Source organism: Hylobates moloch, unplaced genomic scaffold (assembly GCF_009828535.3).
Source record: "Hylobates moloch isolate HMO894 unplaced genomic scaffold, HMol_V3 SCAFFOLD_10, whole genome shotgun sequence".
NCBI lineage: Eukaryota > Metazoa > Chordata > Mammalia > Primates > Hylobatidae > Hylobates > Hylobates moloch.
In genome coordinates this window covers 65,162,207-65,183,776 of record NW_026652285.1, presented here as the reverse complement: position 1 = coordinate 65,183,776, position 21,570 = coordinate 65,162,207, and the positions used below count along the sequence as shown (strand labels likewise).

Below are 21,570 nucleotides of genomic sequence, written 5' to 3'. Positions count from 1 at the left end.
GGGACTTTCAAAAATTCTGAAGCTCAGGGGCCACACTCAGACCTATTAAATCAGTCTCAAGAGTGTTTACACTTCCAGAATGATCCGAGGGGAAAGATGAGTGTGGGAACACCATCCTGTCATTGCAGTTTACACCCAGGGGTCTGAGTCCTCCCTGCTCTGCACATCTTGTGTGATTCAGCCCTGGAGGGGGGTACAACTCCCCAAGTGGAGAACCTGGGATGCCTCTCTGTCCCTCTCTGGAATGTGCATGAGCTAAGGAAGACCCAGGACAGGGGCAAGCCTGGGAGCCATTCCTGCTGCTGAGTCATAGGGGTGTGTCCCCTCCACCGGCTGGAGAGAGAATGATAAAAGAGGAGATGCCCCAAAAGAACCTGCAAGGCCTGCCCACCCTGTACCCCTGGAGTTCCCTGCAGTCCTAGCCTCACTCAGCCATATTCATACATATGGCATACATATTCATACATATGCAGCCATATTCATATTCTGCACTCTCAGTACCCTAGCATCTGGCTATTCCCTTGACCTGCCATGCTGTCTACCCACTTCAGGTGTGGGGCCTGCCACCTCCCAGCTGTTTCCATAGGTTCCCCCTGTCTTTCCTCCATTCATGCCACAGATGCTTCCTGGGCCTTGCCACTTGCTGGGCTTGGGCTCCTTACTCCGTTCCTGCACTCACCAAGGAGGTGCAGATGTGTGGTGGACGTGGGCATCCATCTGCCCACAAAGACAGGCCCGAACCCTTCCCGTGTAAGAGGCCTTGCCCCACCCACACTGTGTGTATATCTGGATGGTCAGCCCTGCCTTCTGCCTGAGCTATTTCTCAGTATCAGTGAGCTAAAGCGATGGGGGTGCTGGCTGAAGTGAGGGTAATGTTGGGCTGGAGGGAATTCTGCTGTCCTGGGTCAGCTGCTGGACTTTTCCATCCTGCCCAGTGGGTCTGGCCCTCCTCACTTCCTGGTGACCCCCCTGTCCTGAGCCATACCCCTGGAGCTGTTGCCTACACATGTGGCCATGAAAGAGATGCAGGTCAGGACCTCACGCAGGAGCCTGGTGGGGACTTTGGAAGAAAGCATACCAGCATGCAGACCTGCTTCCCAGTGTAGCCAGGGGCCTGGGCAAAGTGCTTCTCCACAGAGCTGCCCAGCCTCTCGCACTAGGCCGAGATGCCAAGGGTCAGCACCTAAGAGGGGGTCAGGCCTGTGGCTGCTGTTGTTGGTGGGGCAGATGGTGGACAGGTCCATTTACCCTCTTGGCCCCCAGCGACATACTGGCTCTGAGATTTGGCCTACTGGGAACCCACCAGGGAATTCATCTGGAAGGTCTGTGTGGGAGCTTGATGGGCCACCAGTTTGGTGGCCTTTCCCTAGAAGCTGCTGGGAGACCTCTTCCACCCACCTTCCACATTGGTGTGGTTCACTGTGAGACAGAGCTGAGCCCCATTTCGGTCCAGGCTGCGTTTTTTAGGGCGACCTTTGACCTCAACAGGCAGACATTTCCGGAGCAGCTCTGGCTGCTGACTAGATGATTGTTTTGTGCAGCTCTCATTTTTAAATTGAGGTATGATTTGCCTGTAAGACCACACGCAGTTGTGCAGTTGTGTGCTCTCGTGTGGCTGCGCCATGGTGAAGGTTACCCTGAAGTGCTCAGACTCTTCTGTCCACCCAGCAGCGCACTGCCTGCCTTCTACAGCGATTAGGTTTCTTCATACTTGGTGTGTGGTCTTCTGGGTCTGGCTTCTCTAAGAGCCATCACGACGGTTACTTGTATGAGGAGTGAGTTCTCTTGCTGCTGAGCATCATCAACTGTGTCATCATACTAGAGTTACTGCCGTCCACCTGTTGTTGGGTGCTGGGCATTGTGAATGTACCATACTTGGTGTGGACATGTGGCATGTGCTTCCATGTTTCTTTATTTTTTTGTGTTTGTTTGTTTGTTTGTTTTGGAGACGGAGTCTCACTCTGTCGTCCAGGCTGGAGTGCAGTGGCGCGATCTTGGCTCACTGCAACCTTTGCTCCCGGGTTCAAGCAATTCTTCTTGCCTCAGCCTCCCGAGTAGTTGAGATTACAGGTGCCCGCCACCATGCCCAGCTAATTTTTGTATTGTTTAGTAGAGACAGGGTTTCGCCATGTTGGCCAGACTGGTCTTGAACTCCTGACCTCAGGTGATCTGCCTGCCTCGGCCTCCCGAAGTGCTGGGATTACAGGCATGAGCCAACGTGCCCGGCCAATGCTTCCATCTTTCTTGGGTGGTGCCTTCAGCAAGCCCCTCTCCCTACTGTATTCACATATCAACATGTCCGAGCAGGAAGGCCAGTCCTTTCACTCGCGCTTTGCCACCTCAGGTAACCTGCTTCTAGGGAGGGAGGGACCATGTGTCAGGAGGGAAATGATCTCCATAAATTGTGGGAAGTGGGGCCCAGGGACCACCATGACTGGCTTTAGCCAGATCTCAGTTGTTAGGCAGTCCCCACAGTGAGTCCAAGCTTTCTAGGTTCCAGGCCAAGACCAGGAAGGGCTGAGTCCTAGATGTTCATGCACCTGGGAATGGGAGTTTGCAGTTCTCCAGGTGATTCTGAGGCGCAGGTGTGGTTGGGGCACTGGTCAGACAATTGAGCACTGTGGGCAGGGGTCCAGGCCCAGGCCCAGGCCCAGCCACTTCTAGATCATCAGCCTCCTCTTTCTTGCTTTCTCTTCAGACCCTCTTGGGGAAACGTTTGTGGAGATGTGTGTTCTCGGAGTTCAGTTTCTCACCCGGGAGAGGAACTAATACCTCCTATGAGAGAAGCTAATGAGCTTACATTGGTGCAAACTGGGAAGTGCAGTGATGCCTTGGGATAATTGCGCTCCCTCCCCTGGGCACCCAGAGTCCCCTTGCTTATCTGTTAACAGCTGTGTTGTCCTCTGTCTTCCTCCTTCTGGGCCCACATCAAAGCTGGGAGGGTGCTGACGGCCGCCCAAGGCTGGGAAGACCTGGGGGTGGAGAGGGATCATCTGGACAGAGCAGGCCCAGTGAAGATGCCTCAGGACAGGGGACCCCCCCTCCCCTGTCCCCGCCCTTAGTTAGGTGGATCCCCTTCTCCCCTCGCCGCACTGCCTTTACACCATCTTGGATCTGGGTCATTACTGGACTGAACAACAGGCAGAGGTTCCAGCTCATCTCACATCCATCTCCCAACTTATACCTCCCTCCTGGCCCTGGAGCCCTCCCATCCCCCATCCCAGTGTGCCCTGTGACTCTGTTTCTGCTGGTGTTTGTAGCTACTGTAAGTTGTTTTCCTGAATTGCTAACAAGGCTGTACATCTGTTTGTGGGGTGATCTGAAGCATCTGGCCCTGTGTAAATCTGAAGTCCATTTCTTGCCACCATTTCCTGACCTGACACTGTGTTCCTATATCAAGTTTTTGCTGAAGTTCATTGATGAAAATTTGATCTTTCATCTTGTTTCTGATACTATCCATTTTATGAATAACAAGTAATTTAACTCCCGATGATATGTTTGGTTTACTAATCTTTTAAACTAGAATTACATATAGTAAAATGTATAGATTTTAAGTGCATGCGTGTATGTTGGCAAATATGTCATCCCTTGGGTACATCATCTGCTATTCTGCAGCTTTTCGTTTTCCTTTTTTTTTTTTTTGAGACGGAGTCTCGCTCTGTCATCCAGGCTGGAGTGCAGTGATGCAATCTTGGCTCACTGCTACCTCCACCTCCTGGGTTCAAGCGATTCTTCTGCCTCAGCCTCCTGAGTAGCTGGGACTACAGGCGCGTGCCACCATACCCGGCTAATTTTTTGTATTTTTTTTTTTTTTTTTTGAGACAGAGTCTCGCTCTGTCGCCCAGGCTGGAGTGCAGTGGCACGATCTCGGCTCACTGCAAGCTCCGCATCCCGGGTTCACGCCATTCTCCTGCCTCAGCCTCTCCGAGTAGCTGGGACTACAGGCGCCCGCCACCACGCCCGGCTAATTTTTTTTTGTATTTTTAGTAGAGACGGGGTTTCACTGTGGTCTCGATCTCCTGACCTCGTGATCCGCCCGCCTCGGCCTCCCAAAGTGCTGGGATTACAAGCGTGAGCCACCGCGCCCAATTTTTTGTATTTTTAGTAGAGATGGGGTTTCACCATGTTAGCCAGGATGGTCTTCATCTCTTGACTTCATGATCCGCCCGCCTCGGCCTCCCGAAGTGCTGGGATTACAGATGTGAGCCACCTCGCCGGGCCACAGCTTTTCTTTTTAATGCGCAGTAGTAATAGTAGCTAAGGCCCTGAGCTCATCTCTCTAGTGCTATGCATTCAGATAACATTTCAGATACTGTGTCCTTATTGCTGGATTACTTCAGGATTTTTAAAAATAGGTTGATTCTATTTCAGTATTGAATTTCAGAGATCATTTTGTTTCTCCTTTTTTTTAATCAAGATATAATTTACCTTATTTTTAAACCCCATTCATAATGCTTTTGATAGTTTTCATATTTCTTTTTCTTTTTTTTTGAGACGGAGTCTTGCTATATTGCCCAGGCTGGAGTGCAGTGGCTCAATCTCGGCTCACTGCAAGCTCCGCCTCCTGGGTTCACGCCATTTTCCTGCCTCAGCCTCCTGAGTAGCTGGGACCACAGGTGCCTGCCACCACACCTGGCTAATTTTTTGTATTTTTAGTAGAGACTGGGTTTTACCATGTTAGCTAGGATGGTCTCGATCTCCTGACCTTGTGATCTGCCTGTCTCGGCCTCCCAAAGTGCTGGGATTACAGGCTTGAGCCACCACGCCCGGCCCAATAGTTTTCATATTTCACTAGTTTTTAATAAAAATCAGCTTTTACTGGAGTGTAAGGTAAATATGGAAACTATAAAAATCATAATTGTATAGTTTGACAAATTATCAAAGTAAGTGCACCCATGTAACTACCAACAGATCCAGAAGTTGCATGTTGTCAGCTTCCCAGAGCTGCTCTCTGAGACCTGTCAAGGTGTGATCATTCTGGCTTTTGACACCAAAGATTATATCTTGCTTGGTTTTGACTTCTTATAGATGGAGTTGCACTGTACTTTTTTGTGTGTTCACTCAGCATCGTGAGACTGATCCTCATTGCTGCTTGTATTTGTAGGTTATTGGCACTCATTGCCACATGGGATTCATTTGTGTGGATATACCACGCCTTCCTCACCCACTGTCAGGTAGACCAACCTTAGTAGGGTTGTTTTCAGCTTGGGGCTGTTAGAACGCTCATGGGGTGGCCGATGCCTGTGTCTGTTGGATGGACTGGCTAGGGTGACATAGGGCAGGCTTTCTTCTAGAGGAGCACAGCAGTGTGTGGCGAGCTCCTGTCCTCTCCATCCTCATCACGGGCACTTGTTGTGTTACCGATTTACATACTAGCCATTCTGATCAATGTGTCACAGTAGCTCTTTCTTGTGTAAGTTATATTCCCCATGGACCTTTTCCTGTGTTTACTGGCCATTTGGAGAGCCTCTTTTGTAAAGAGCCTTTTCAAGACCTTCTTCTAGTGTTCTTATTGGGTGTCTGCCTTTTTCTCATGTATGTATAGGAGATCTTTATATATTCAGGATATGGAGCCCTTTGCCATCAGGCAGTAGTTCTGACCCAGCGATGCAGCAGAAGGACCCAGCATGGAGCAGGCAGAGATGGCTGTCTTCCATCTGTGCCTCTGCCCTGTCACAATTTTGGCCTCTTGGAGCCTTAGTTTCTTCCTTCATAAAATGGGAACATGGGTTCTGAGAACTTTGAGATAGGCATTAAGTGAAATACTATACTTAAGGAGACTTATAGAGTGGTGGCTATTATTGTTACTAATACTTTTTGAATAAAATGGAAAGAGGCTGAGCACGGTATCTTGTGTGTATAATCCCAGCACTTTTGGAGGCCACAGTGGGAGGCATACTTGAGCCCAGGAGTTCAAGACTAGCATGGGCAACATAGTGAGACCCCCATCTCTTAAAAAAAAAAAAAAAAGCTGGCATGGTGGCACGTGCCTATAGTCCCAGCCACTCAGGAGGCTGAGGCAGGAGGATAGCTTGGGCCCAGGAGGTCAAGGCTGAAGGGAGCCATGATCTCACCACTACACTCCAGTCTGGGTGACAGAGTGAGACCCTGTCTTCCAAAAAAAGAAAGAAAGTGGGAAGAGATCTCATATCCGCTGGGATGGCTGTAACCAAAAAATAGACAACAAGAAGTCCTGGAGAGGAGTGGCAAAATCGGAATCCTCCTATGTTGCAAGTAGGAACATATAAAATGGGATAGCCCTTGTGGAAAATTTGGCAGTTCCTTAAAAAAAGTTAGAGATACCATATGACCTAGCAGTTCCACTCATAATAGCCTAAAAGTGGAAACAACCCAAGTGTCCATCAAATGATGAATGGATAAACAAATGTGATCTGTTCATACAATGGAATATTATTTGACCATGAAAGGGAAGGGAATTCTTATACATACTACAACATGGGCGAACCTTGAAAACATTATGCTAAGTGAAGAGGCCAGTCACAAAAGACTGAAATGTCCAGAATAGACACATTCATAGAGATGGAAAATAGATTGGTTTTCAGGATGGCAGTGGGGAGAGCTGAAGAGTGACTGCTAATGGAGACAGAGTTTCTTTGGGGGGTGATAGAAATGTGGAATTAGGCCGGGCGCAGTGGCTCATGCCTGTAATCCCAGCACTTTGGGAGGCCGAGGCAGGCGGATCACGAGGTCAGGAGATCGAGACCATCCTGGCCAACATGGTGAAACCCCATCTCTACTAAACATACAAAAACTTAGCCAGGCGTGGTGGCAGGCGCCTGTAGTCCCAGCTACTCAGGAGGCCGAGGCAGGAGTATATTGTGAACCCGGGAGGCGGAGCTTGCAGTGAGCTGAGATTGTGCCACTGCACTCCAGTCTGGGCGACAGAGCGAGACTCCATCTCAAAAAAAAAGAAAAAAAAAAAAAGAAATGTGGAATTAATGGTGATGTTCACCCAACTCTGTGAATGTACTAAAAACCACTGAATGGTACACTTTAAAAGGGTGGATATTATGACATGGATTATGTCTTTTTAACATTTTTTAATGGAGGTAACCAGGGAGAGTCCTTTTGCTTGCTAAATCTTTGAGATAAATTTCACTATTATTCTGAAGTAATCCCCAGAAGACTTGAGGCAGCTTCCTTCCAGGTTGGTAGCTGTGATACCCATATCACATGAATCTACTTGACCACTTGAGGAATCTTACCTTCCAACTTACATTCTGTCTTTCTCATTAGTATTTTTATAATTTTCTTTGGATAAATTTTCTGTTTCTAGTTAAGTTAATATCTGGGGGTTAATTTTTTAGGTCAAGATTATAAATGTAATTGCTCTTTTTTGTGTTCGTAACTCAACAGTTTAATTTGGGAGGATTTTATGAGTATCTTGGTGTATTTGAAACCTCTGACCTTTTTGAGGATGTTTCTTAGTGCATTTTCTAGACAAAATCATCACCTGCAAAAAATAGGAATTTAGCGGTACACTTTTTTCTCTTCTGATGTCTTTTAAGTATGGTGAGAGTGTAGTCCTGCCTTCTCCTTTTAAGGGGAGTGTGGGTAACTCAAATGCATCTTCATTTACCAATGCTTCTCCATTATTTATTAATGCATTCCATTATTTGTTATGTTTGCTTTTGTTGATCTATCCAGGTAAGATTTACTCTATTGATGCTCTTTTTATGACATTTAGAAAGAAAAAAAAAGAAAATTACCACATTCAGTTTTCAAGTGCTTCAGTTGAGAAGAGTTCAGGCTGAATTATGGTAAAAGCATCTTAGCATAGATGACATTTTAAATTCCTTTTAAAATATTATTTTGTGGCAGAAATATTGGTAGTTTGCCTTCAGGCAATCTATATGGTTAACTTACTTGTTGGCCTATCTTGTTTCATAGCAGATGCTGAATATAGATTTTTAAAATTGAATTGGTTTACCCTGGTTTTATGTTCCTGGGCAAGGTCTTCTGATCACAGTGAATAACTCTTAAGGTAAGTTGTTACTTCTGTTTGCTGAGATTTTGTCAGGTTTTTGCATCCATGTTTGGCTTGGAGTTGGTCCATGAGTCCCTGCCCTTTGGAAGGGAAGATCTGTTGAAACCAGCAGATAAGTTCATGACATACCTGTTGAACATTCCCATTGAGTTTGTAATGTCTCTTCTCCCTTAGAGAGGACATTACAAACTCAGCAAACTCAACGGGAGTGTTCACCAGATACATCAGGAACTGACAGGGCATGTCTTTCTGTTTTCCTTTCTCATTATTTGTTTGAGTGGATATGGTTGTGGACAGGGACACTTTAGGCCGAGACCTGAGCTCAAGACCTGCTGTGCTACACAGCACCCAGACTCCCTCCTGGGCATGCACTCCCTGGGTCAGTTCTCCTGTGAGGCAGGCCTGCTGGTGCCGATGCCCATCTTGCCAATGGCTGTTGGGTGGAACCAGCAATGTGGTAGCTCAGTCCTCACATTGCCTGTGGGGACTGGACAGGTTGGTAAGTGTTCAGTTCCCTGGTTTTGGGGTATGTACTTTGCACAGACTTGCCAACCTGAATACAGTCATTAGCGGGTTAAAAAAATACACGAACATGGTTGCTTTGTTTTTTCTTTTGTTTGTGGGTTTTTGTTGTATCACTTCCCCTTTGTGAGACTTTTGCTTGTTACTTTATTCAGTTTTTGCAGTCCCAGTCTAGAGAGACTGTTTCTTTTTATCATTATTTATTTTTAGTGCAATCCGCCACAACCCCCAGCACAGTACTGCTTTGGCCATGATCTTGAAGTTTTGATATGATTTGTTTCTATTTTTTGTTTATTTGGTTTCCCGTTGTTTTGTTCTGTATACCTTCTCTAATACAGATATATTTAAGAGATCATTTTTCAATTTTCACATGTTTGAGTGTATGCTAACATTTTTACAGCATATATTTTTTAGAACAGTTTCAGATTTACAGAAAACTTATGTAAAATACTGTCTTTTACTTTGTTCTCCTGTGGTACACCAACACATAAATGGAATTTCTTCCTTTTTTAGATTGCTCTGATGTCATTCTGCATCCTCTTGTGATATCATTTGCTTATGCCCTGAGTCCTGGTATGGAGCCTTCGTGTCTGTGCCAGTTCTGATTTTCCGGCTATTGCAGAGCCCCCGATCTCTCCCTCTGCGTGGTTGACACTTTGATGTATTTTGTACTAGGCTGTTTGGGTCACGATAGGTTTGATTAACCTATGAGTGAGTTTAATGTCATAATGCTATAAATTCTTTATCTCATAATATTGTTGAGCTTGTATTTATGTCAGCTTAATAGGCCTGAGCACCTTGGTGACTGTAATAAGGCTTGATGCCACTTGGTCTCCTGTGGAGTCCTGGCTGTGCAGGGCAGGACTCTGAACAGCACATGCAGAGCTGCCCGGAGTGGAGCAAGGTGTCTGAGGCCTCCAGTTCCTCTCCTGTCCTGCAGACCACCCCAGCTCCTTTTAAGGCCTCGGAAACACCTGATTTCCCTTTGACTCCATCAAGTGTTGAAGCCCTGTGGCTTGTGGCAGTTTTTGGGGGGCAAGTCCGCCATTCGATCAGTGTTTACTGACCGCATGATTGTGAAGGAGGTGGGTGCTGGACTTGAACTGCTGTTTCCTGGCTATGCAGATTTCTTTGCCTATCGTGGTCAGGGGTCGAGTCTTGCTCCAAAGGCTATGCCTCCCTGTCTGCCAAGTGCGAACTTCTGATAGGAATACTGCTTCAAAACAGTAAAGAGTCGACCAAGCCTTCAGGGGCTCCTCACTGGGGGGAATAGAGAGCCTGGGATACTGACAATCCATAATCAAGTGAGTTTTATCATCCTGTGATTCCCCAGGATGGGAGGATTTGTGGTCTCAGCTGACTGTCTGGGCTACAGGCCCTCGGACTTGGGTCTTGGGAGGCCTGATAGTCTGTTTTCCTGGTATCATTGGTATCTACCAGACACAAGGCATGCAGTAAGTGCTAATAAGTGCTATTAGTAAACATTGAGAGGATGGTGATGCCAGTCCCTGGGATTTTTCAGCAAGCCTGGGTGGAAAGATGGGTGCTGAGCAGAGGGTATTCACAGCCTGTCGAGCGGATGAGGATCAGACCTTCCCTCTGCTTGGACCACCCCTGACAAGGAGCCCAGCAGTGTCTCCACCTTAGCAGGTGGTGGGAGGGCCCAACTGAGGCAGCCAGGCTAGGACTAGTGGGATTCCTGGGATGCCCAGGCCCGGCCATTCCCAGGAGGCTGGGCCCACCCTGGGGCAGGCATCATGGCCCTTCAGGGACAAGTGTGGGACCAGCTGGCTATGAGTGGGTGGTGCTGGATCAGCCTAGCAGACGAAGGAATTGAGGCTCCCAGTTTTGTTGTGGAAACTGTATCCTGGAACAAGTCCTGCCTCATTGGAATGCTGAGGCTGGCTCTCCTGGCTTGGCAAGTGTTGTTCCTGTTGTATCAGATGACCAAACTGGTTTAGGATGAAAGAGAATTCCCTGGGACAGCCCTGCCTGGAGGCCTGGTTCCCCTGCCCTGGTGGTGCAGGCCTTCTCCAGGGAGCCAGACCCCAGTGGAAGGTCAGCAAGTGGGGTTGGTTCTCAGTCTTCTGTGCAGACCTGTTTCCACACCCTGTACAAGTTTGTCCGGAGACTGAAGGGGCAACCTCTACTAGCTAGGGCTGATGGCCAGCTCTTATTGTGGAGATATCCACATTCTCTCTTGAGAGTGGGGAGGGAGTGGAGTGACTTTCCTTTGTAGCTGCGGAAACTGTAATTAGGTAGTTGCCACAGAGCCAGGCAGCCCCACTGGCTGACTACAAAGTAAGGACATCTTTCACATGCAGAAGGACAGTGAGGCCACTTTGGAACCAGCACCTAGCCTTGGGGGGACCATCAGGGACCAATCTTGTGGCAGGTGGGAGGGGGCAGGCACTGGCCTGGGGCTGCTCTTCAAGCCCTGCCACTTCTCATAAATGGGCTGATTGTGGATGACCCTGACCTGGTGCCCATGCTGCCTTGGCATCAGGGTGGGCTTACACACGCCCAACCATGGGAACTTGGCCCCGTAGCCCCATTGACAAACAGGCACAGTGAGAGAGGAGCTTACCAAGTCATAGCTGACCAGTGGCAGAGCCAGGACGTGGGCCCAGGCAGCCTGGCTTCAGGTGTGCACAAACCCGTTGGCTCTCCTGCTGTGCCTCTGGGAAGTGGGCAGGGCAGTGGGTGCCTCTTGCACAGTGGGGCACCTCGGCAAAGCTGGAGGCCTATGTAGCTGAGGAGGGAGGGAAAGAGATTCTTGTCCAGGGGTTCAGAGGCCCTGGTGTGAGGACCTAGTTCTCCTTCTGGCCCCGCCTTGTCCTACCTTTTGCTTTTCTGTTCCTTCCACCTGGCACACTTACTCGTCCTCCCAGGCTCTGATCACCTGCCACTGTTTCCTCCTCTGCACTAGGCACAGGTCAGGGTTTCAGCCCTTCCAGCATATATGTATAGTTTTACTTTCACAGAAAGTAACACTTGAAGAGTTGTTCTAAGGTGGTGGGGGTGCCCAGGTGATAATCAGGAGCTTTGCTGGTACTGGCGTCAGGAAAGAATGAAAACTGCAAAGGTAACTGTAACCTGTTGTTGGTTGTAATCTTTTACTCTTCCTTCATCGTCCAGCTTCTGTTTCTGGATCTCAGCCTCTGTTTGGGGTGATGGGGGCCTAAGCGTCTGGTATGGGCTCATTCTAAAGCCACCCAGCCTCCCACGTGCTGCCCCCACACTGCTGTTGTCAGGATCTCAGCATGTTAACACTGGTCCATTGACAATAGCCTCAGCCACATTCTGAGTCAGAGATATGCTGACTCTGGAGGAGCTGCCTCCTTCTTGGGCATCCGAAAGGCAGTGGGAGCCCTGGAGAGGCGAACAAGGAGTAACTCCCTGAACCTGTATTTTAAAGCTCCTATCGTCAGGGGATGGGTGGAGTAGGAGGCCACATAGGCTCTGGTAAGTGAATTATGTTAACTGACTAAATCCCCACAGCACTAAGCTCAGATTGGTGACATTATTAACCCAGGTTTCATATGAGGAAATCGAGGCACATTGTGATTGGCGCCCACCACAGTCACATAGCCCTGCCCCTGCAGCTTATTTCAGAGGTGCTAGCAGGGGATGTTGACTGTGTTTCCCTGAGATGGGGGTGGTAGGCATAGATGGGCCCGTGCTCACAGGTACCCCTGGGACCTGACCCGCCTTCTTTTATCTCCTAGGGGTTAGGGTGAGGTGGGGCACTGGGCTCATCTGTTGGACAGGATCCTTACTGCCGTTTTCCATCCTGAGGCCTGTTCTGCCAGCCTTCTGTCTCCAGCCCTGCACCATCCCACGCTACAGCCAGACTGTGCACCCTTGGCAAGCATTGAGCTCTGTTGTGCCTCAGTTTCTCTGTGTGTGTATGTAAAGGGGGAACATGTTCAGGGCTCTGGTCATGGAGCTGCTAAAACAATCTAACAGGGTGTGCTCAGTTTGAGGCAGCTGAAGATATTAATGGAAAGTGGTGCTGATCCAGATCCCAAGAGAGGGTTCTTGAGTCTCGCGCAAGAAAGAATTCAAGGCGAGTCCATAGAGTAAAGCGAAAGCAAGTTTATTAAGAAAGTAAAGGAATAAAGAATTGCTACTCCATAGGCAGAACAGTGACTTGAGCTGCTGGCCTAAGGATACTTATAGTTATTTCTTGATTATATGCTAAACAAGGGATGGATTATTCACGAGTTTTCTTTTTCTTTTTTTTCTTTTTTGAGACGGAGTCTTGCTCTGTCGTCCAGGCTGGAGTGCAGTGGCGCAATCTTGGCTCACTGCAAGCTCTGCCTCCCGGGTTCACGCCATTCTCCTGCCTCAGCCTCTCTGAGTAGCTGGGACTACAGGCGCCCGCCACCACGCCCGGCTAATTTTTTTGTATTTTTAGTAGAGACGGGGTTTCACCGTGGTCTCGATCTCCTGACCTTATTCACGAGTTTTCTGGGAAAGGGGTGCACAGTTCCCAGAGCTGAGGGTCCCTCCCATTTTTTAGACCATATAGATAACTTCTAGACATTGCACAGTGGGTACCTCGGGCTGTGGCATCTGTAAACTGTTGGGCCATCACAGGGCCATGGCATCTGTAAACTGTCATGGTCCTGATGGGAGTGTCTTTTAACATGCTAATGTATTATAATTAGCATATAATGAGCAATGAGGACAACTGGAGATCACTCTCCTCGCCATCTTGGTTTTGGTGGGTTTTGGCCGGTTTCTAGTAATTACTGCAACCTGTTTTATCAGCAGTTAGTGTTTTATCAGTAATTACTGCAGCCTGTTTTATATCTTTATAACCTGTATCTTGTGCCAACCTCCTATCACATCCTGTGACTAAGAATGCCTGTCTTCCTGGAATGCAGCCCAGTAGATCTCAGCCTCATTTTACCCAGCCCCTATTCAAGATAGAGTTTTTCTGGTTCAAACGCCTCTGACAAAGTCACATGATCAGTTCCACAGGTAATGGGTGCCGCTGTCCTTTAAGGATGGAGTCTGGATGTGGGCAGTTCACCTGAGCCCTTAGGGTGAATGAAGAGGGGCCACCCAGAGCCTGCACTGCCCGGACAGGGACCGGCAGCCTCTTGTCCCCATGGGACTCTTAGAGTGAGACTTAGGGCCTGAGTGAGCAAGGTCCCAGACCCAGTGTGCTGTGTGCCCGTGAACAGCAGGCCATTACTATTTCTGCCATGCTCGTGGATGAGGGCAGAGAGGTAACAGAGATGAGGCACTCGCAGAGGTCAGGTGCTGTTTGCTTCACAGGCCCCCAGGCCTTCCCCTCCCGGCCCGACTTGCCCTCAACTCCCCATTTGGTCCTCTGCTTGACAAAGCCCTGGGGTCTGGTTGCAGCTGCCCTTCCTCCCCAAGCCCTCTCCATTGTCTTCAAACTCCCCGCTGCCCTCAGGGTGGCTCCTAATGCTTCACAGAGAGTCCCTGGGACCTCCTGCCCCCATGTCATTGCTCGTGCTGTTCCCTCAGATGAGGCCGGCCTTCCCACCCCATGTGGTTTTTGAAATCCTTTCCCTGAGCCCGAGTGATTTCTCCCTCCTTGCCAGAGCTTACCTCACCCATCCCCACTTTTGATAGACCCAGCCTCTGTCCTGCAGCCTGTCCCGAGGCCATGCCACTGCCGCAGGACCCGGCCTCCCTAATGATGTCTGGTCCTGGCTCCCCTTAGGCACAGATGATTGTGCTATAGTCACATGGGTGTGGACAAACCTGAAGCCAGCATTCTTGGGGGTCATGTGTTGGCCAAAAGCAAGGATTCTCCCCAAGGCGCCTGGCTGATCGTGACCTCACGCCTGGGCTCACCCAGTGTGTTAGATCTTGCTGGGCCTAGGCAGCTTCAGAGCAGTGGGTAGAGAGTGAGCCGGGAGCCTGTGTCAAGCACAGTGTTTGCCCATAGCCAGGGCAGCCCCTTGGGGGTTATCACCAAGGTGCTGCTTCCTCCTCAAAGCCCAATGAGCCTAGTCTTACGGTCCAGGAGGGTAGGAGCTTGGGCCTTCCACCTATGTGTCCCTTTTGTTCCCCAGAGCAGCTGAAGTTTGTGGTCACGGGTGGGATGGAGGGCACATCTGGGATCCCCTTCCCAGGCTGGATCCTGATGGTAGGTTGGGCAGAGAGCCCTCCTGTGGGTGGGCAGGGGATCATACCCTGCAGGGCACCAGCCTGGGAGGCCCACAGTGAGGCAGGGGAAGGAAGCTGCAAGGACAAGCCCACAGCTGGCGACCCCTTAATCAGGTGGTGAACTCCAGTGCTCTTCATAGTGCTTAATTGCACTCCTGGACCAGTGCTTCCTCCTGAGGGGACAAGAGGGGGCAAACAGCCTGTGGGAGGGGGAGGAGGGAGTGACTCCAGGTGTCCTGGGTTGGGGGTGGGGGAGGTGGATTTTGTCTTCTCTCTCTTTTTTTTTTTTGAGACAGGGTCTAGCTCTATCACCCAGGCTGGAGTACAGTGGTGCGATCATGACTCACTGCAACCTCCGCTTCCCAGGTTCAAAGGATTCTTGTACATCAGTCTCCCAAGTAGCTTGGGAATTACAGGTGCATGCCACCACACCTGGCTAATTTTTGTATTTTTAGTAGAGACGGGTTTTCACCATGTTGGCCAGGATGGTCTCGAACTCCTGGCCTCAAGTGATCTGCTTGCCTTGGCCTCCCACGTTGCTGGGATTATAGGCGTGAGCCACTGTGCCCAGCTGCCAACTAAGCTAACTTCTAACAGCATAGATTACTTATTCATGGAACTTTATATATAAACAGAATCATACAACATATACTCTTTTGTGTGTGGCTTTTTTCACTCAACATTATGTTAGATTCGTCTCTGTTATCTGTATAGCAGTAGTTTATTCATTTTTCATTTCTATATAGTATTATGTAAATAGTTACATAGTCACTGTTTATCTTTCTCCTGATGACAGATACTTGGGAACTCTGGTTTGAGCTTTTATTTTTTTTTAGACGGAGTCTCGCTCTGTTGCCCAGGCTGGAGTGCAGTGGCGTGATCTCAGCTCACTGCAAGCTCCGCTTCCCGGGTTCATGCCATTCTCCTGCCTTAGCCTCCCGAGTAGCTGGGACTACAGGCACTCACCACCATGCCCGGCTAATTTTTTGTATTTTTTAGTAGAGACGGGGTTTCACCGTGTTAGCCAGGATGGTCTCGATCTCCTGACCTTGTGATCTGCCCGCCTCGGCCTTCCAAAGTGCTGGGATTACAGGAGTGAGCCACTGCGCCCAGCCTGTTGATTTTTTTAATTAGGTTGTGTATCTTTTTTTTTTTTTTTTGAGATGGAGTTTCGCTGTTGTTGCCCAGGCTGGAGTGCAGTGGCATGATCTCGGCTCACTGCAGTCTCTACCTCCTGGGTTCAAGTGATTGTCCTGCCTCAGCCTCCTGAGTAGCTGGGATTACAGGCGCGCACCACCACACCCAACTGATTTTTTTGTATTTTTAGTAGAGATGGGGTTTTATCATGTTGGCCAGACTGGTCTCGAACTCCTGAACTCAGGTGATCTACCTGCCTCAGCCTCACAAAGTGCGGGGATTATAGGCGTGAGCCACCGCGCCCAGCCAGTTGTTTATCTTTTTATTGAGTTGTAAGAGTTTTTTATATGGTCTGGATACTATATCCTTATCAGATATGTAATCTGAAAACATTTCTTTTATGGTGTAGGTTGTCTTTTCACTTGATTATGTCTTTTGACATATGAGGTTTTTAATTTTGATGAAGTTCAAGTGACTTATTTTTTGCTGTTGTTAGTTACGTTTTTGGTGTCATATCTGAGAATTCATGGCCAAATCCCAGGTCATGAAGATTAATCCCTACATTATCTTCTGAAAGTTGTGGGGTTTTTTTTGTTTTTTGAGACGGAGTCTTGCCCTGTCACCCGGGCTAGAGGGCAGTGGTGCGATCTCGGCTCACTGCAAGCTCTGCCTCCCTGGTTCACACCATTCTCCTGCCTCAGCCTCCCCAGTAGCTGGGACTACAGGCGCCCGCCACAATTTTTTGTATTTTTAGTAGAGACGGCATTTCACTGTGTTAGCCAGGATGGTCTCAATCTCCTGACCTCGTGATCCGCCCGCTTCGGCCTCCCAAAGTGCTGGGATTACAAGTGTGAGCCACCACGCCCAGCCTATCTTCTGAAAGTTTAATAGTTTTAGTTCTTATATTTAAGTATTTGATTCATTTTGAGTTAATTTTTGTGTATAATGTGAGATCTGGGTTCCGCTTCATTATTTTGCATATATATATCTACTTGCCCCAGCATCATTTGTTGAAAAACTTTTTTTTTCGTCTGTTGCCCAGGTTGGAATACAGTGGCGTGATCTCGGTTCACTGCAACCTCTGCCTCCCGGGTTCAAACCATTCTCCTGCCTCAGCCTGCCAAGAAGCTGGGATTACAGGCAGCCGCCACCACGCCCAGCTAATTTTTTTATTTTTAGTAGATATGAGATTTCACTGTGTTGGCCAGGCTGGTATCGAACTCCTGACCTCGTGATCTGCCCACCTCGGCCTTCCAAAGTGCTAGGATTACAAGCATGAGCCACCGTGCCTGGCCGAAAAACTATTCTTTAACATCAAATTATTTTTGTACCCTTGCCAAAAATCAATTGACCATATATATGAGGTTTTATTTCTGGACTCTATTCTATCCCAGTGGTCTCTATATCTATCTTTACAGTAGTACCACATTGTTTTGATCACTGTAGCTTTGTATTAAGTTTTAAAATTGTGAGTTCTCTCCCTTTGTTATTCCCTTTCAATATTGTTTTAGCTCTTCTAGGCCCTTTGCAATTCCATATGAATTTGAAAATCAGCTTTTCCATTTCTGCTAAAAAGGCTTTGGAATTTTGGTAGGGATTGCATTGAATTTCAAGTTAATTATCTTTTAAAGAGATTTAAATAAGAAAAATAAGTACTTTATATTTGCCTATTTAATTATCATTTCTTCCATGTAGATATAGATTTCCATATGGTATTATTTTTCTTCTGCCTGAAGGATTTTATTTAGCATATCTTTAAATACCAATGCAGATCTGCTGTTGATAAATTCTTTCAGCTTTTGTATCTCTAAAGTATTTCACCTCTATTTGTGAACAGTTTTCAGCGAGTATAGCATTCTAATTAAGTTTTTTTGTTTTGTTGTTTAAAAGATGTTGTTCCACTGTCTCCTGGCTTGTTAGAGAAATCAGCTGTCATTTATCTTTGCTCCTCTTGAGTCATGTATCCTTTTTCTTCTGGCTGATTTTAATATTTTTATGGTATAATTGGTTTTAAACAATTTTATATTATGCCTCGGTGTAGTTTTCTTCATATTTCTTGTGCTTGGGGTTGACAAGCTGCTAATATCTGTGAGTTTATAATTTTCATCAAATTAGGAAAATTTTCAGCTATGATTTCTTCAATTATTTTTTTCTCCTTTGGGTACTCCAATTACTCCTTATATAAGGCTTCTTGAAATTGTGTCATACTTCATGCTTCACCAATGCTCTGTTCAAGTTTTGCTTTTGTCTTTTAGCCTTTTTTTTCTCTGTGTTTCATTTTGGATAGTTTGCTGTGGTTTTTCAAGTTGACTAATCTTTTCTTCTGCATCGTTTTATCTGCTGTGAATCCCATCCACTGTACTTTTCGTTTCTAGAAGTTCTGTCTGGATCTTTTTCTGTCTTCCTCATTTGTGCGCCTTTGCCTGCTCAGTGGTTAGTGACGAGATGCCGGGCAGTGGACCTCACCTGTTGGGAGATGGATGTTTTTGTATTCCTTCATGTGTTCTTGAGCTTTGTTCTGGGATGTAGTTAAGTGACTTGGAATCAGATTGATCCTTTCAGGTTTTGTCTTTATGCTTTGCTCTGTGGTATCAGAGCAGATTTAATCCAGACTAATTTTGTCAGGCCCTGGGAATGCTCCCCCGCTGCCTGTGCATCAGGAGGGCTCTCCTCTGCTGTTGGGAGCAAGTACTGTTTTTGGCTGGTGTAAATGGTGGGGATTGCTTTCTCTGCCCCTCTCAGTGGTCCTTCAGTGACTTCCTCAGCTCTGTGCTGCCTGGTCCTCAGTGGAGATTCTGGCCCTCTGTGTGCAGGTCTGCCGAGCTTGGCTGCCCTGCTGCCATCTTCCGCCATCTTCCAGTCCCTCCTTGACAGGGTCTGCCACGCCTTTCCTCAGTCTCCCATTTTACCGTGGCTGGGAAGTTCTTTTGGTGGAGGGGGTTCCTGGAACTCCCCTCATCCTGTCTCTCAGTATCTAGTGCCCATGATGTGAAAACCACTGCTTATTATTTATTTATATTCTATCATTGTCTGGCTTTTTCTTTTTCTTTCTTGTTTTTTTTTTTAAGTTTTCACACAGAAGGTAGTTCTAATTTCTGCAACAATCTCATTTTGGCTGTAGGCGGAAGTCTGTATCTCAGTGTGTTTGAAAAGCTGCCCAGGAGTGTTCGTGGGCCCCGGGCTGGGAGCTTAAGCAGAGGAAAAGATCCAGGGCTCAGGCCAGGAGGCTAGGACTTGAATGTTGTGTCATGGCATTTAGCTGTCATACCTGGAGAAAGCTTCTGAGGTGATGTCTGCATCCCCAGCTCCAGGCTCGTGGGTGTGTTCAGTTGGGTCCCGCCTGCTTGTCAGGAGGCCCAGATGGTCTGGCGCTGCCCATGCCACCTGCAGCCAGCGAGCCCTTCACCCAGTGAGGGACTTGGGGCCTGGCTGCCACTTGGGTGAGGAGCCCGCGGTTGGGGCCAGTTCCATGTCTGGTTTCTCTTCTTGTGGCCTGGGGTGGCTGGCCAGGGTGGATCAGGTGCTGTGTAGACATTATGATTTGGTCCTTCCTTGGGACTAGGATAAGGAAGAACAGAGCAGAAATCACAGAGCTGACCCGATTGCCTTGAAGAAAAACTGACATCTTCCACGTAGTGGGTGTTGTGTTGATGGGTGGGGGCAGGTGAGCAAGACCCAGCCTCCTCAGGAGTGTGGGTGCCATGGATGTCTGTGCACCCACAGCAGGAGTGTCCATGTCAATCCTGAGTCCCCACATGCAGTCCCAGTGCCAGCACCAGTCTTCCTGCTGGACCGTGTTGTCCTGTTAGCCTTGTTTAGGGGGGTCCCCCGCAACACCACGAGACACACAACACATACATCACAGCACATGTCACCACACCTGCCACAGCACATATGTGCTCTCCCAGGCAGGATCCTGTGATCCTCACAGTGCTGTAAGATCAGTCTGTCTTCCCCTTGATTCCCCTGTTGGTCCCATGAGACTCTATACTCAGACTAGACCCTGGTTTCTTTTGCCAGTCTCCTGTTGGGAGGAAATGAGTTACTGTTTGTTTTGATTTCTTGAAATTAGAAACTGTCCTGCTCAGTAACATCGTTATTCATGGTTTTCTGCGTTTTCCCTATTTTCTTGGACTGAATTCTTAGATTTAATATTAAATAGTAAATGAGTAAAAAATGCTTCTTTTTCTCTTTTAGGAAAACAAAGTCATCCACTTTCAGTCGCCTCTCTCTTGATCTTGTTTTCTGCCATGAGCCAGGATTACTGTAAAAAGATAGGGTCTTCTGTAAGAGCTCTGTGGTGGAGTGGCCAGCGAGACAGGGGCTGCTGGGGGTGACACACTGTGGCCCCTCTGCCCTCTACCCATGGAAGCCCTGTCCTGCCATGCCAGCTATGTGGGGGTAGTGAGCAGTGGAGGGAGGGATGGCACCTGCTTGGAGTCTGGGCCACTCACCTGGGGTGTACACGATGGGAGGCTGGCTGGCGTGGATTTTGGGGCATGGACATGACACAGCTGTCGACTCTCGGGTGTGTGGGCAGGTGGGCGTCCTGGGCTAGGTGAGCACCCCTTTCTGGTCGATCTCACCCATAAGGTCTCCTCCCTGAGCCCCAAGGCCCTGCACTTCTTTGCCATATGCAGCCCCCGCCCCCCTTGTTCCTCACCCCTGTGGAACATGCTGGTATGTTGGCCTCTGAGCCAGGAACTGGGCAGAGTGGGTGGCACACTGTGCTGGCCTCTGTCTGGTTCTTGCCATCACTGCTGTCCTCGGGCCTGGGGCTTGACTGCTCAGCCCAAGTCTCTCCCAGAAGGAGTGAAGGATGAGCCAGCATCAGGCAGCAGGATGGACAGACTCCTTCTGCCTTTCATATGTGGTGGCCGGCGTGCCATCTGGAGTGGGGAGGAGGTGGGGGCTGTGTGGGAGCTCCCTCCGCCGGCCCCCAACTGCTGTCACACATGCCCACTGTGGCTCCCTGACTCCAGCACTTGTCTTGCCAGTGCAGACACTGTTCCTCAGAGACCAGGCTTTCTCTTATTTTGGTGAAGCAGATGAACCTTGGGTGCAGCTTGTTGCATTTGCGTATGTGCACACCACAGATGCACCTCCCAGGTCAGGGGCCCTCCCTTCAGGCCCACAGTCCCCGTTGTTGTTGCTGTTGTTCTGCAGCATGAATGTCACCTGTGAGCTGGGTCTCTATCCTTCGGCACCCCTAGGAGGCCCACCTCACGAGTGTCTTGTCTTCTGATGCAGGCCTTTGGACAAGCACACACAAACCACAAGAAGGTGGCTGCTGATGGAGAGAGCCGAGAGGAGAGCCTGATCCAGGAGTCGGCCTCCAAGGAGCAGTACTATGTGCGGAAGGTGCTAGAGCTGCAGACGGAGCTGAAGCAGTTGCGCAACGTCCTCACCAACACGCAGTCAGAGAATGAGCGCCTGGCCTCTGTGGCCCAGGAGCTGAAGGAGGTGAGGGGGTGAGGAGGGGCCTAGTCTGTGGCTGCACCAGTGCCACCAGTGTCACATAGCAGGTGTGCCTGGTTGGTGGCTGAGCTGGGCTGGCCTCTGGGGACGCTGCAGCTGGCTGGTCTGTCTTGCTTTCCTGGTCTCCTCCTCCACTGCCCACGTGGCAGAAGGGAGAGAGATGGACCCACAAGTTCCGCTGCCTCTGGCTTGCTTCTGTCTCAGTCATGAAGTGAGTCCCATGAGCAAGTCCAGAGCAGAGGAGTGGTCAGTCAGGGAGGGGTGCGGTTAGC

The 21,570-nt window shown here is 48.8% G+C and overlaps 1 protein-coding gene across 2 annotated transcripts in view; it reads left to right on the top strand.

Annotated features, from left to right (window-relative positions):
• The window catches only part of BICD2 (BICD cargo adaptor 2), a 55,208-nt gene that overhangs the window by 16,323 nt on the left and 17,315 nt on the right, over positions 1–21,570 (top strand). For both annotated transcript variants that reach the window (XM_032164533.1, XM_032164532.1), the window contains exon 2: positions 21,071–21,283. In XM_032164533.1, coding sequence (XP_032020424.1) covers positions 21,071–21,283 — 213 coding nt within the window. The remainder of the gene's footprint in view (positions 1–21,070; positions 21,284–21,570) is intronic.